At 37.5% G+C, this 13,943-nt stretch overlaps 1 protein-coding gene across 1 annotated transcript in view; it reads left to right on the forward strand.

Moving 5' to 3' along the window:
* Nucleotides 1–13,943, forward strand: part of HECTD1 (HECT domain E3 ubiquitin protein ligase 1) — a 66,323-nt gene that overhangs the window by 27,200 nt on the left and 25,180 nt on the right. Inside the window, exons 11-24 of the mRNA XM_054162097.1 lie at nt 794–932; nt 1,134–1,304; nt 2,386–2,608; nt 5,808–6,071; nt 6,191–6,267; nt 7,684–7,818; nt 8,457–8,603; nt 8,983–9,077; nt 9,500–9,605; nt 10,935–11,069; nt 11,156–11,295; nt 11,794–12,117; nt 12,540–12,706; nt 12,879–13,055. Coding sequence (XP_054018072.1) covers nt 794–932; nt 1,134–1,304; nt 2,386–2,608; nt 5,808–6,071; nt 6,191–6,267; nt 7,684–7,818; nt 8,457–8,603; nt 8,983–9,077; nt 9,500–9,605; nt 10,935–11,069; nt 11,156–11,295; nt 11,794–12,117; nt 12,540–12,706; nt 12,879–13,055 — 2,300 coding nt within the window. The remainder of the gene's footprint in view (nt 1–793; nt 933–1,133; nt 1,305–2,385; nt 2,609–5,807; nt 6,072–6,190; nt 6,268–7,683; nt 7,819–8,456; nt 8,604–8,982; nt 9,078–9,499; nt 9,606–10,934; nt 11,070–11,155; nt 11,296–11,793; nt 12,118–12,539; nt 12,707–12,878; nt 13,056–13,943) is intronic.

Here is a 13,943-nt window from a genome sequence, read left to right on the forward strand (position 1 = left end):
AAATACAGGGTAAAAGGGAACTCTAGTGAGAGACACTACCTGAGCTAATGATAGGAAGCTTAAAGTAGGTCATTTTAAATGGAGGAAATAAACTTTGTTAACAATCTGTGCATGATGTTGGAGATTGGTTTGGTTTTTTATGTTATATTTCCTCACTTCTGTGTTGGGGGAGAGGGGCTTGTGAGAACAGGCTGTGTTAACCCAGGAAGTGGTTGGGCTCCTGCACTTCAAAGTTTTCTTTGAGTGAGGTAAATCACGCATTTAAATCAGTCAAATCAAAACATTCAGCTTCAACTATACAGAAGTGATTGGCTTCCAAATGAGTTTTAGTTCTTAATATGGAGACATCTGTGATCTAATAATAATATTAGAATTTAAAACTATAGGGTTCTCACCAAAACATGGCAAGCATGTAGCAGAATTGGATGGCTGGATACCTGAAAGGGAGAAGTGTGCAGAAATGAATTGCCATCACTCAGAGTGGGTCAGGGCAGACAGAAGAATATGTTTACTTAGAGAAGGCTTGGGAAGGGAAAAATACATTAAGCTCATAATGCTGTAGAATCACAAAAGATAAGTGAATGAGTTATTTCTGGAGACATAATCTAAGACTTGCCAGCAATTGCCAATTTTGGTTCCAGTAATAAGAGCTGAAACTCGGGGGTTTTGTATTGAAAGTATTTCATAAATGTAGTGCAAAAGCAATTTTATCTTGAGCTTTTGTTGCCTGGATTACTGCTTGCTGCCTTTGTAAGAACCTTTTTATTTTTTTCTCCTATGATCTCTTTTAAAGGAAAGCAAGTCTTGCCCTCATTAGGAAAATGATACATTTTTGTTCTGAGGCATTGCTGAAAGAGGTTTGTGACTCTGATGCTGGCCACAACCTGCCCACGATACTGGTTGAGATAACAGCTACAGTTCTTGATCAAGAGGTAGGATGAAAGAAAATGCCATCCTTTCATGAAAACAGCACAAAAAAGGGCTTATGTTTATTGGTTCCACATACTTGTTAATAACTAACCCTAAAGAATTATATCATCCATCTGTGACCATGTGTGAAGTTCAGTATGTAAAGTTATTTTTAAGTAAAGATGTCTCCTTTATTATTTCCTTTCCATCTCGATGTATTACAGGATGATGATGATGGCCATTTGCTAGCCTTGCAGATCATAAGGGACTTGGTGGATAAAGGTGGTGATATTTTTTTAGACCAATTGGCTAGACTTGGTGTAATTAGTAAAGTGTCAACTTTGGCGGGGCCATCATCTGATGATGAAAATGAAGAGGAGTCTAAACCTGAGAAGGTAAATACAGCATTGGCAGCTTGCTTTTTTGCTATAAAACCACACTTGTAGATCAATTTTTACTGTTGTGAAAATGTCCAGGGCAAGGTAGCTAGGTTATTAAATTCATGCTTACTGTATGCCTCTTGTTTTGATTCTGTTTTTAAATGTTGTTTTCTGTAACCTCATTTTCTGTTTAGCACATCTGTCGATGTGCTATTTATAGTTACTTGTGATCAAATTGTTTGACTGACACTTGGTGTTTTCTATTGTTTTGAAAATGACTGCTAGTTGAAGTTAATCCTTTCTGAATAAAGTGCATCTTTTTCAGTGTAGATGCATCAAGTAATTGCAGATGTTTGAAATATTATGGAATATATTAAAATACATAATGAAAATCCTAAATGCATATTGAAGATAGCCATTTCGAACTGTCCTATTACTGATCACTCAAATGAACTGAATGGCTGACAGGCCACTTGTTATCCATTCAGTGAAGGTCTATAGTTAGTTTATAGTTAGGACTTTTTACTATGAGTTTTCAGTTGTTTGGGGGCTCTTTTTTCCTGGTTGGTTGGTTGGTTTGTTTGTGTTGGTTAGTTTTGTTTAATGGTTAGATACTCAGAAGTTTTCTGTAGAATATCCTGGGCAGCTGGCACTAGGCGGCCCTGCCTGAGCAGGGTTTAGGACTAGATGGCCTCCAGAGCTCCTTCTAACCTCAACCAATTTGTGATTCTTTACTCACAATATAAGTCTTGAGCAGAAATAGATGTTCCAATCAGTAGACAGTTGTTACTGCTGAGGAAATAAATCTGTATCTGAAAGGAAACTTCCTGGAATTGTCTTATTCTAGAATTCTATTAAAGAATACTTCTAAAGATAAATTTTACAGACAGAAAAAATATAGTTCCTGTATTTTTAGTTTGAGTAATTACTTTTCTCTTCAAACCTTTGTAACATGCCTGTGTTTAGTGTGGGGTTGTTTTCTTGTTGGCTTGGGCATTCATTTACAGAGGGAAGGGGTATGTTGTCGGCTTTTTTGTTTGGGATTTTTTGTTGATGGTTTGTTGTTCTTGAGGGTTTTAATACACTTTTATTACAGGAAGATGAACCACAGGAGGATGCTAAAGAACTGCAACAGGGTAAACCATATCACTGGAGAGACTGGTCAATCATTAGGGGAAGGGACTGCCTCTATATCTGGAGTGATGCTGCAGCCCTGGAGCTATCTAATGGTAGTAACGGATGGTTCAGATTTATCTTGGATGGAAAACTGGCCACGATGTATTCCAGTGGCAGTCCTGAAGGAGGATCTGACAGTTCAGGTAGTTTCCTTACAATTCAAATTCAAATTAAGTTTTGAGACTGTTTTCTTTGTTTATCTAATTTGATTGGAGCTATTTTGTTTTGCAGGAATTGGCTTGCTAAATAGTAAAGGATGTAAACAGGTGGAAGGTGGTCAGTTAATTGTGATGCATTTTATCAGATAGCATGTGCCCATAACTTGACTTCCTTGGTGAATTGTGTTCAAGTAAACATCTTGCCAGTGAAAGTGTATTAACTTTGTTTTGTTTTGATTCTTCTCCATGCATAATTAATTTTTTTCACCCCAGTCATTAAAACTACTTTGTAGTGGCCGTCCCAGGAAAAGCAGGTTGAAATGGTGATTTGTTGTTTGCTTCTGGCCAGCAGAATGAAATTGCATGTGTTTGAAGACAAAGTAATGTGAGGTTTCTCATTCAGATTGGGAAACAAATTACAGTGTCTTAATTGTTTGTTGGAGAGTGGATAAGGGAACAGACCTTATATGCTGGCAATGCATAGGTGGCTTTAGTTTTCTGTTCAGAATACACAACAGTTCTGGATGCAGAAACAACCCTCCATTGCTTCATGTTCTCTGTGGCAGTTCATGCATTTATGAACCTGCAGGCATAAAATGCTTTGCAGTATTATGTATTCAACGAGCCGCTGAGTTGAATAACAGAATATATGATGATTCAGGGTAGAAATGAAGTGTTAATGACTTCATTGATTTTGGGGGCGTGAAGACAAGTGATAGCATGTCCAGATCATAAGATCCAGAAAGTGTTTCTAGATTATTTCTTTTGGTCAGCAAATGTCTCCTTCCATTCCTTTTAACAAAGCTAATACCTTACAAGGTAAACATTTTCTGTGTTGAGACAGTTGTTTATCATACAACTCAGTTTTAAGATCCATGAAGTTAATTTCTTAAATCCTCATAGTCCCTGGTTTCCATTTCTGGTTTCTTTCTTCCAAATGATGTGGGCATGGAAATGGGACTTCACTATTTCCATACCAGATGAGTGTAATAAGGGTGGCTCAGGTGAATTTGCAGTGAAAAGAGTTTAGAAGCAGTCAGATGGAGAATTTTAAGACTTATCTCTTTGTATCAGTCTTTTTTAAAAAGATTGAATAAATCCTAAGTTTTTGAATGAGGTATACTTAGCATGGATAATATAGAAGGGAAGGAGCTAAACTAGGATTAAATGAGGCTTCTTGCAATCTTCTGTCAATAGAGTCTACTAAGAGTGCTGACATGGCCGTGTAGTTTGTCTGAACTTTAACCGTGAGCTCTAAGTGTGTGCAGCAGCCTCTTCTACTTAAAAACCAAGAAACTAATGTTTAACTAAAATTACTACAGTACAGTAGAGACTCAGAATAGTATCTTTAAGTCCTGAACTATTTTATATGTTCTGCTGTCCTAAATCATTACTAATGAATCTCATAGTATACTTTAGAGTAATTTCCTAACTGGCAAGAATATAGAGGGTTGAGTAACGGAATTTTTTAGTGTGTTTTGCATGATGAAAGTTGGGAGTGGGAGTGGGGAAATAGATATGTGCCATGGACATTTCTGGAAGGTCTGTACTCACCCCTCTCCAAATCAGTTTAATATGTGTTATGTTTTATTTTCTTATGTTATTTTTTTGAAGTTCAATGCAAAAATTGAAATTTAATGGTAATTCTTGAAGGTTTAGGCGAGTCTCAAAATTGTCGAAGGGAACCTGAAATTATTCTTAACCGTGTAGAATGATTACACATCCTGTGACACATACTGGATGATAAACTTGTTAAAATGGGATTAAGAAATTTGGAAAGGTATCATTAACAGAATTTTAATTTCACAAATGAAATTTCAAAATTCTTTGTGTAAACCTTCTGTCCAGATGCTGTGAGTTGTAGGCAGTTAAGAATGTTATGCTCCAAGAGTACATAAATAGTCTCTAGGCAAAAAATGGTTATTTTTTTGCATTATGCAATGAGAGTGGCAGGTTTAAAAAATGTTAGAGCATCAGCCATTGCAGCAACAGGAAAACAGCAATTTTACAAGTACATGGACTACAAAAGTTGTGTTTATTGAATCAGCACACTGAAAGATGAGGCTTCTTGTTAGTTTTGAAGTGGAGTTGTAATCTTTAACGAGGCTCTTACACTTTTATATGCTGTTCTATTTTAATTATGAACTCATTGAGTTTTCTGGCATGATGCTAATGAACATTTCAAGTTTGGTGTGCAGCCTTTTAATTGCTACAATTCAAAGTATGATTTCATTAAAATTGAGAGAGTTATTTGTAATTTCAGGCTAGATTACCTACATGACCTAAAGCTAGAGTATGGTCTTGTTTGTCATCTATGAAATACCTGTGTATAAATACTAGCTTTTAATCTCATTAGCTCACAGGATGCCACTAGATCTTTTGGTAAAATTTATTTCATGCTTTTCTGAGAGAGAAGTCATTAAAATGGTTGTAATTACTGGAAAGGGAATAGGAGAATCTGAATTATAACTTGAGTTAGCAAAATGTCACCTTATTAAGTCATACTTTTGTGTCACACAATTGTGACGCTTTTTGTCTGAAGTGAATGTAGAGGGTCCTACAGAGGAGCTGAATAGAAGTCTTAACATAGCTTATCAAAACTTCTTACGTACCTTTGTGACAATCTGAGCAAAATCTATCAGCACAGATTTGGTTTTAGCATGTGCTGATTGTCAGTCTGTAGAGCTATATGAAATTTTTTTTCCTGCTTTTTATCATTTCAGCATCTTTTGTCCCCGTGCTTTAAGCCAGGAAGTTGATTGCTGTTTTCCTATTGGAGTGTTAATTTAATTTCCTGATTCTAAAAACTCGCTTTTGAGAATAGTTCCTGCTGGCCATATTGGGTTAAATTTATTTTTACAAGACTAAAAGTTTATGATGGATTTCTTTTGATCTTCCTATTGTAATTGTGACAGTGAATTAATGCATCTATCAGTAGCACCATTCAGAAAGAGCTGCATTGTCCACTTGGATGCAATTAGGGGGTAAATCGCTGTTACAGTACAGAAATACACTGGGAAGAAGTTTAGAACACTTGAAGACCCTTAATTTCAAACTTAATTTTGCATTGAATATACTCAGTTGTGTTGCTCTTGGAAAAAAGCAAGTAATGTTTGAGACAGATGATTTTGGAAATAATTGTTGGAAGAAAAAAAATAAATAATGTTTGTTTCTTTTAAAATAGAAAGTAGGAGTGAGTTCCTTGAGAAGTTGCAAAGAGCTCGAAGCCAAGTGAAACCGTCTACTACAAGCCAGCCAATTCTGTCAGCGCCAGGGCCAGCTAAACTTACTGTAGGAAACTGGTCTCTCACATGTTTAAAAGAAGGAGAAATTGCTATTCACAATTCTGATGGTCAGCAAGCTACAATACTGAAAGAAGATCTTCCAGGCTTTGTGTTTGAATCAAACAGAGGAACAAAACATTCGTTTACAGCTGAAACCTCTTTGGGTAAGTATGTAGGTATGTGTTATGTGCAGGTAGGAGCAAATCTGTACGAGGTAGATTTTCCTGATTGCTGCTTTTTTATGCCTGTGAGAAATTGTGACTTTTCAAAAAATACATTGCAGGGTCAGAATTTGTGACTGGCTGGACAGGCAAAAGGGGAAGAAAGCTGAAATCTAAACTGGAGAAGACAAAGCAGAAGGTTAGTGAGCATCTGTGAATTTTATCCTCAGAATTTTGTTGGGTTTGTTTTGATTTTATACTGTGTTTTGGGAGCTGTCATTTCCTTTCAGAGGATTAAAATCTGTGATTTCAAGTAGACACCGAGGCCAGGTTGGACAGGGCCTTAAGCAGCCTGATCTCATAGAAGATGCCCTGCCCATGGCAGTGGGGTTGGAACTAGATGATCTTTTAAGGTTCTTTCCAAGCTAAATTGTTCTGCGAATTTATGCAAAAATTGAAAGGGAAAATTTCACCCAGAACAAAACAATTCTGCAAGTGCTTTTATCCAACAGTCTTACCCATGCTCTCCTGGAGGAAAAGGAGTTCTTTTGAAAATTAAAGGAACCCAGTCCTTTGACTTAAATTTCTGTGATTCTGTGTTTTTTTCAGTTGTATCAGAGTCAGAAATTACTTCTAGTCACTACATTTAGCCATTAATGGGCTGGGTATTGTGATAGATAGGGGATGGAAGTATACAGGCTCTATTGTTAAGAGTTGTGGTAGTGAAGCAAAATGTGTAAACAGCCTCACTTTAAACTTCTCTGAATTTTTTCTTTCCCTTTCCATTTGAGGGGAAAGAAGAGGAACTAAGAAATCAAGTATTAAGTTTTTTTGCAAAAACACAAAGTAGCAATACTTTCTGTGGCCAGCTGATGCCAAGGGCTCAGGGTAATCTTAAGTCTTGACCTCTCTTTTAGTTTCTAACAGTGCTGCTGCTATGTTCTGTCCATAAAAAGTCTGCAGCATGTAAAGCCACTTATATCTGGGGAAATGTGAGACTAAACTGAAAATTAAAATACCATGTGAATGAGGATAGGTGGAATGATAAAAGGAAGGCAGTGCTAGGTAGCTCCAAAGCTTGTGACATCTATTATTTTAGGACATATGATGGTAATGAAAAATAAAGATTTTGAGGGAAATTTATTGTAAACAAAATATTGTTTCATCAGAACTTATTTCATCACATCTCTGTCTTACATGGTCTGTACTTTGTAGAAAAAGTAATGTATAGTGTAAGGTCACAGTAAGGACTTCTTGTGTGAATGAGTTTAAAGAATGTGACTAGAGCATTCATAAACTGTACAAAACCCTCTTACTCTCACCTCTGAAAAGACTACCAGATCCTTGATACAGTTCTAAAGAAACAGATTCACAGATGGAGAGTCCTGTCTCTTCTCCTACCTTTGTTCTGTAATTTAGCATACAGTAGGAAGCTTAGTTTCTGTAGGTTTCCCTAAGGTTCTCTGTGTTACATGATGTATGATAAGTTTGGGTTCTTCCCTATGTTTTGGGGTTTTTGGCTGTCTTTTTAAGAAAGATGACCAAGTGTCTTGGAGAGTAATAACGGTCTGACTTCAGTAAGGTATGACTTCAGGTTATCTAAATCCATTTGTAGGTACGCACTATGGCGAGAGATCTGTACGATGATCATTTTAAAGCTGTTGAAAGCATGCCTCGAGGAGTAGTCGTCACGCTGAGGAACATAGCAACGCAGTTGGAGTCTGCATGGGAGCTTCATACAAACAGACAGGTAAGCGTACCTCCTTTAATTTAGAATGTGTGATGGCAGTGGAAATCACATAATCAATGTTCTGACTTAGGTCATGATGTGAAGGAAAGTTCCTTCTGTTCACATGGAACCTTCTGTGCTCCAACTTGCACCCATTGCCTCTTGTCCTATCATTGGGCAGCCTGGCTTCATCCTCCTGACACTCACCCTTGACACCTTTATAAACATGAATAAGGTCACTCTTCAGTATCCTCCACTCCAAGCCAAAGAGCCCCAGCTCCCTCAACCTTACCTCAGAAGGGAGATGTTCCACTCCCCTCAGCCTCTTTGTGGCTCTGTGCTGGGCTCTTTCCAGCAGTTTCCTGCGGTCCTTGAACTGAAGGGCCCAGAACTGGATGCAGTATTCCAGTTGTGACTTCACTGGGGCAGAGTAGACTGGGAGGAGAGCCTCTTTTCACCTACTGATCACTCCCCTTCTGATATACTCCAGAATACCATTGATCTTCTTGGCCACAGAAGGCTAGCTCAAGTTGCAATGTATCTGTCTGAAGTATGCAGTGTTCTCATGTGTGATTCCTAGTTATGACCTTTACTAAGACATGGCTTTTTCAAATAAAGCAGGTGGAAGAGCTTACCTTAATTTTCTTTTTGTCTTGCAGTGTATTGAGGGAGAAAATACTTGGAGAGATTTAATGAAGACTGCTCTGGAAAACTTAATTGTACTATTGAAGGATGAGAATACTATTTCTCCATATGAAATGTGCAGCAGTGGCTTAGTTCAATCATTGCTTACAGTTCTAAATAATGTGAGTTTATAGAACATTTTTCTCTTAAGAAGAACTTACTGAAAACCAAAAACCTAGGCATGTGCCTCAATTTAAAAACCTATTGTAAATGTGGCTTCCTCCTGTCTCAATGCAATTCAGGCAGACTCGCTCCAGTTAGTGGTCTGTCCATTGAATATGTGCTATCACAATAGATGACCTAAGTTCTAATAAGCCATTAAAAATCTTTAAATCAACACTGGTCAGTTCTAGTGGTTGATAGCATTTAAAAGCTTGTCACATATGAATTTTAAGTAGGGAATTGAATGAGACTAAACAGATACTTGTGCTAGAATAAAGAATGAATATATTGCGTTGTATTACAAGTAATGTATGTGTTGTTGTTTTTTCTTCCCTTTAGAATATCGATTTGGATGTGAAACAAGACTGTAGTCAGCTGGTAGAAAGAATAAATGTTTTCAAAACAGCATTCAGTGAAAATGAAGACGATGAAAGGTAAACCCAAAAGCAAACTAGAAGAACCTTTGCATCTGTGAGCAGCATATGTTTAAAAAAATTTGAAGACACAGGAACTGTTCTTTCCATTTCCATTTGTCTTTCTGTGGTGTAGAAAATTGGCCTTAAAAGATACTGTTTGCTATTGAAGTAGCAATTGAAAATGTTACTGACTTCCCTGTGTCTGTAAGAGTCAGCTCTATCAAATTACATCTCTTGATAAATACAAAGGTGACTTCTGTTCATGGCTCTCCAGATAAATATTTTTCTTACCGGGCTGTAACCATGTGACAAGAAAAGATGATTCCAGTAGAAATAGCATGTCAAGATATTTGTTGCAGTTGTGTGCACTTCTCTGAGTTACTGTAGAACTTGATTTTTCTCTTGTCGTGTGGTAATGTGGTAACCGTTCGCCTCCACAGCCGTCCAGCAGTCGCATTAATTCGGAAGTTGATAGCAGTGTTGGAGTCTATAGAACGGCTACCTCTCCACTTGTATGATACACCAGGATCTACTTATAATCTTCAGGTAAATGTACAGTGATAACAGGATATGACTGCTGCACAGCTGAATGTTTTGGATGAATGTCAGGCAAAGTTGCATTAAGTCTGTCTGAAGCTTTTTCTTGTTAAATCGGATACGATTAGGAAAACAACAAAAAGCTTTTTCTTCTTGACAGTTAACAGAAATATTTGGATTTTCCTGTCTCTTTTACACTGTGAAGTGAAAGTAAATTTTGATTGAAGAGATAATGTACTTGTTCTTTCTTTTGTCTTGAAGTGTTGTTTTTCTTTATATGGCAATATGCCCCATAACAAGTATGCTTACTACCTCAACAAACACTTTGGTTAAAGATAGTTACAAGACATATTTTTTTGTGATGAGTAAGGATGGGCTGTAGTTATAGAATTGTAGAATGGTTTGGATTGGAAGGGACCTCCAAAGGTGATCTAGTGAAATGCCACTGCAGTGAGCAGGGACATTCTCCTCTAGATCAACTTGCTCAGTGTCTTGTTGAGCCTGACCTTGAATATCTCCAGGGATGGGTGCTCGACTACCTCCCTGGGCAATTTGTTCCAGTGTTTCACCATCCTCGTGGTAGAGAATGTTTTCCTAACATCCAACCTAAATCTACTCTTCTCTCATATCGAACCACTGCCCCATGTCCTCTCACTCCATGCCTTTGTAAACAGCCTCCTTCAGGTATCAAAGGCCACTATCAGGTCTCCCTGGAACCTTCTCTTCTCCAGGCCAAACAACCTCATCTCCCTCAGCCTGTCCTTGTAGGAGAGGTGCTACAGCTGCCTGGTCTTCATGACCCTCCTCTGAACTTGCTTCATGAGGTCCATGTTCTTTATATGCTGATGGCTGTGTATTCATTTGGTAACACAAGACACCTGTAGTTTTAGCAGATTCTTGTAAAGGAAAGCTGCAGTTTAACTAAAAGTGTTACTTGTCCAGTCTTTGTGGAGTCTTTATTATTTCTATTTGAAAGTATACTTCAGCCTTGATGTTAGTTGGAGAAAGTTGCAAAAACTACTGCTATTGAATATTTTGAAATGATACTTCCAGTTTTTCTGTTATTGTAGCTGATAGTCTACAAGCTTGGGAACTAAAAGCTATGCAAATACGTGAAAAGTCAACTTACATATTGACTGTCAAAGAACTGTGTGGTTAAATGGCAAAATGGAGTGCCAGGGAATTTTTAAAGCATTAAATGGGAATATAGTTTGCATAAGTTATGTGACAAAAATACTTGATATGCTGCTAAAGCTGTTGTAGTGAAATACTTCACTTTTCTTACCATGCCAAAGCCTAAACAGAAGAGCCTGTATTAATGTTTAGCTGCTCTTTCAGATCTTAACAAGGCGCTTGAGATTTCGTTTAGAACGTGCCTCAGGGGAGACATCTCTAATAGATCGAACTGGTAGAATGCTGAAGATGGAGCCTTTGGCAACTGTTGAATCTCTAGAACAGTATCTCCTGAAAATGGTGAGCAGCATACCACAGACACACAGTTCCCAAGGAATGGTGGCATTCTACATCTTTTTTATGTGATTCTTTTCATTCATGTGTAGGTAGCAAAGCAGTGGTACGACTTCGATAGGGCTTCCTTTGTTTTTGTGCGAAAGCTGCGTGAAGGCCAAACATTTGTCTTCAGGCATCAACATGATTTTGATGAAAATGGAATTATTTACTGGATTGGAACAAATGCAAAGTGAGTTTCTTCAAAGCTAAATATTTTGAAGTCAGACACCAAACTGGTCCGTGGGGTGAAGTGGGGAGACAGATTTCATAATAAACTAAATGTGTTAGAGTTTTTTTAGGAGTGGGAGATATCATTGCTTTTACTCTTGATCAATAGAATTACTTTTCTTTTTGCTCTGTTTAAGGAGAAAAAGAGCAATCTCTGAAGTTGTGTTGAGAATTTTTTTTCTGTGCCTCCTAAGAAATGAAGGAGTGGGGAACTTTGAGTCTTGGTTGTCATTTACCTTGGTTTGGTTTTGTTGTGGGTTTGTTTTTTTTTAAACCACAGTACTAAAGTGATGTTTAGAACATCTGTAAAGTTATCTAATTATCCAACATGGTATTAATCACTCTGGTTTGTAATAAACTTAGTTGTAATACACAGTTTACAGTAAATGTAAAATATTGCTGATGCTTTTTTTTTTTTAATAAGCAATAATCGAGCAGTGCCTTTCTCTTTTTGATCCAGAACTGCATATGAGTGGGTAAATCCAGCAGCCTATGGGTTAGTAGTGGTTACATCTTCAGAAGGAAGAAATCTACCTTATGGCCGATTAGAAGACATCCTAAGCCGTGACAGTTCAGCCCTCAATTGTCATACTAATGATGATAAGAATGCTTGGTTTGCCATAGATCTTGGCCTTTGGGTTGTACCATCAGCTTATACGTTACGCCATGCTCGAGGTTATGGACGATCCGCTCTCAGAAATTGGGTTTTTCAGGTATCAAAGGATGGACAGAACTGGACTACTTTGTATACTCATGTTGATGACTGTAGTCTCAATGAACCAGGGTATGTCAGTGTGTTTTATCACTTTTTGTAAACCTGAACTCAGTTAAAAATGTACTTGGTTGTTCAAGTGTTCTGTAGGTATAATGTCGTAACAGTATGTAAGGAATGGTGGGTGATCTACGTTATCAAGTGCTGGCAGGACAATAAGTGATTCCTAGCTTCTTCTGATTCATATTTGTACTTTCTGCATTTGTACTTTTCCATTATTGAAAATGTTACATTTGATTAATGTATTTCTTTGAGAAAATAGTAACAGCAGAATTTGTATCTTGTAGTCCTGGCAGTTTTCAGATTTTATCCATATATGCTCAGAATTATGGGTTTATTTGCTTTGGTATTAAGGTTGTTTGGGGGTTTTGTTCTGTTAAGTTTTGTTCTATTTTCTTGGTTCCCCAACCCATGACCCCTCTACATTTTTAAAGGTCTACAGCAACATGGCCAATAGATCCTCCAAAAGATGAGAAACAAGGTTGGAGACACGTTAGAATAAAACAGATGGGAAAGAATGCCAGCGGGCAAACACACTACCTCTCCCTGTCTGGATTTGAACTTTATGGCACTGTGAATGGAGTCTGTGAAGATCAGCTGGGTAAGAAAAAGAACATCTGCATCCTATTGGTTCTCTTAAAATACTGAAGAATGAACATACAATGTAAAGGTCATTGTGAAAAAGCAACTTGGAACTTGTTGAGAAACAAGCTCAGAATTATTCCCTGTGCAATACTGTTAAGCCTTTTTGTCTGAATTTGCACTTCCTGTAGGAAAAGCTGCTAAAGAAGCTGAAGCAAATCTGCGAAGGCAGCGCCGCCTGGTCCGTTCTCAGGTGTTAAAATACATGGTTCCAGGAGCTCGTGTAATTAGAGGAATTGATTGGAAATGGAGGGATCAGGATGGAAGCCCACAGGGTGAAGGCACTGTTACAGGAGAATTGCATAACGGTGAGCACAAATTGCCTGGATTTGTATGTGTCTGAAGCATGATTCCTTCACTTGGAATGGGTAACATTAAAGTGTTTCCTTTGTAGTAGCTTGAAGTTGATTAAAAATTTAAATATCTTTGGGAGAAGGAACTCAGATATTGCATATACTACAATTTGTGAAATTCCATATTAATGCATGAAAAAAAATATTTCTCTAAATGAAACTTTCATAGAGCTTTGCTTAATTAAAATACCAAGTCATTACTTAGACATCTGTTACAAAGGAAAAAAGTGAAGGTGAATGATGCAAACTGATAAAGCTTTGGGCCTGCAAATTCTGTAATTACCTTCTTTATTCCTTCTAGCTTAGCATTTGCAATATTTTTCTTTACTTTTGTTGTATCCTGTACCTTTCCTACCTTGCTACCTTCACGGGGATCAAGTTGTTAGTTTCTATTCTGATTAAAAGCACGAAAAGTTATTAACACGTGAAGCAAAACAACCTGCAACAGCCAAGGAAGTCAGTGCTCAGGAAGCTGAAATACTGCAGAGGCTTCAGAAGAGGTGGTGATCTTGTCAGCTGAACATGCTTTTCACCTTTTTTCCCCATCTCCCTCTATTTTGGGGTATATAAGACTTAACTCATTTCTGAAGCATCTCCAGCCACTCTTAGGCTCATCTTAGTCAGAGTCTAAAACAACTTCTACTTCGAGTTGTCAGCTCTTACACGTGGAGAAATGTCCAAAGTACAATGTCTTAAAAACACATTGAAACTTTTTGAATCTTATTTAAGCCATTCAGTATAGCTTGTAGGGAATTCTTCTGTCACTTGTATATTATTCTTATTAGATGCAACAGCATGCATAGCTACATCTCACTTTGAAGACTTAGGTATTACTGGTGAGTA

Source organism: Dryobates pubescens, chromosome 5 (genome assembly GCF_014839835.1).
Source record: "Dryobates pubescens isolate bDryPub1 chromosome 5, bDryPub1.pri, whole genome shotgun sequence".
Taxonomy (NCBI): domain Eukaryota; kingdom Metazoa; phylum Chordata; class Aves; order Piciformes; family Picidae; genus Dryobates; species Dryobates pubescens.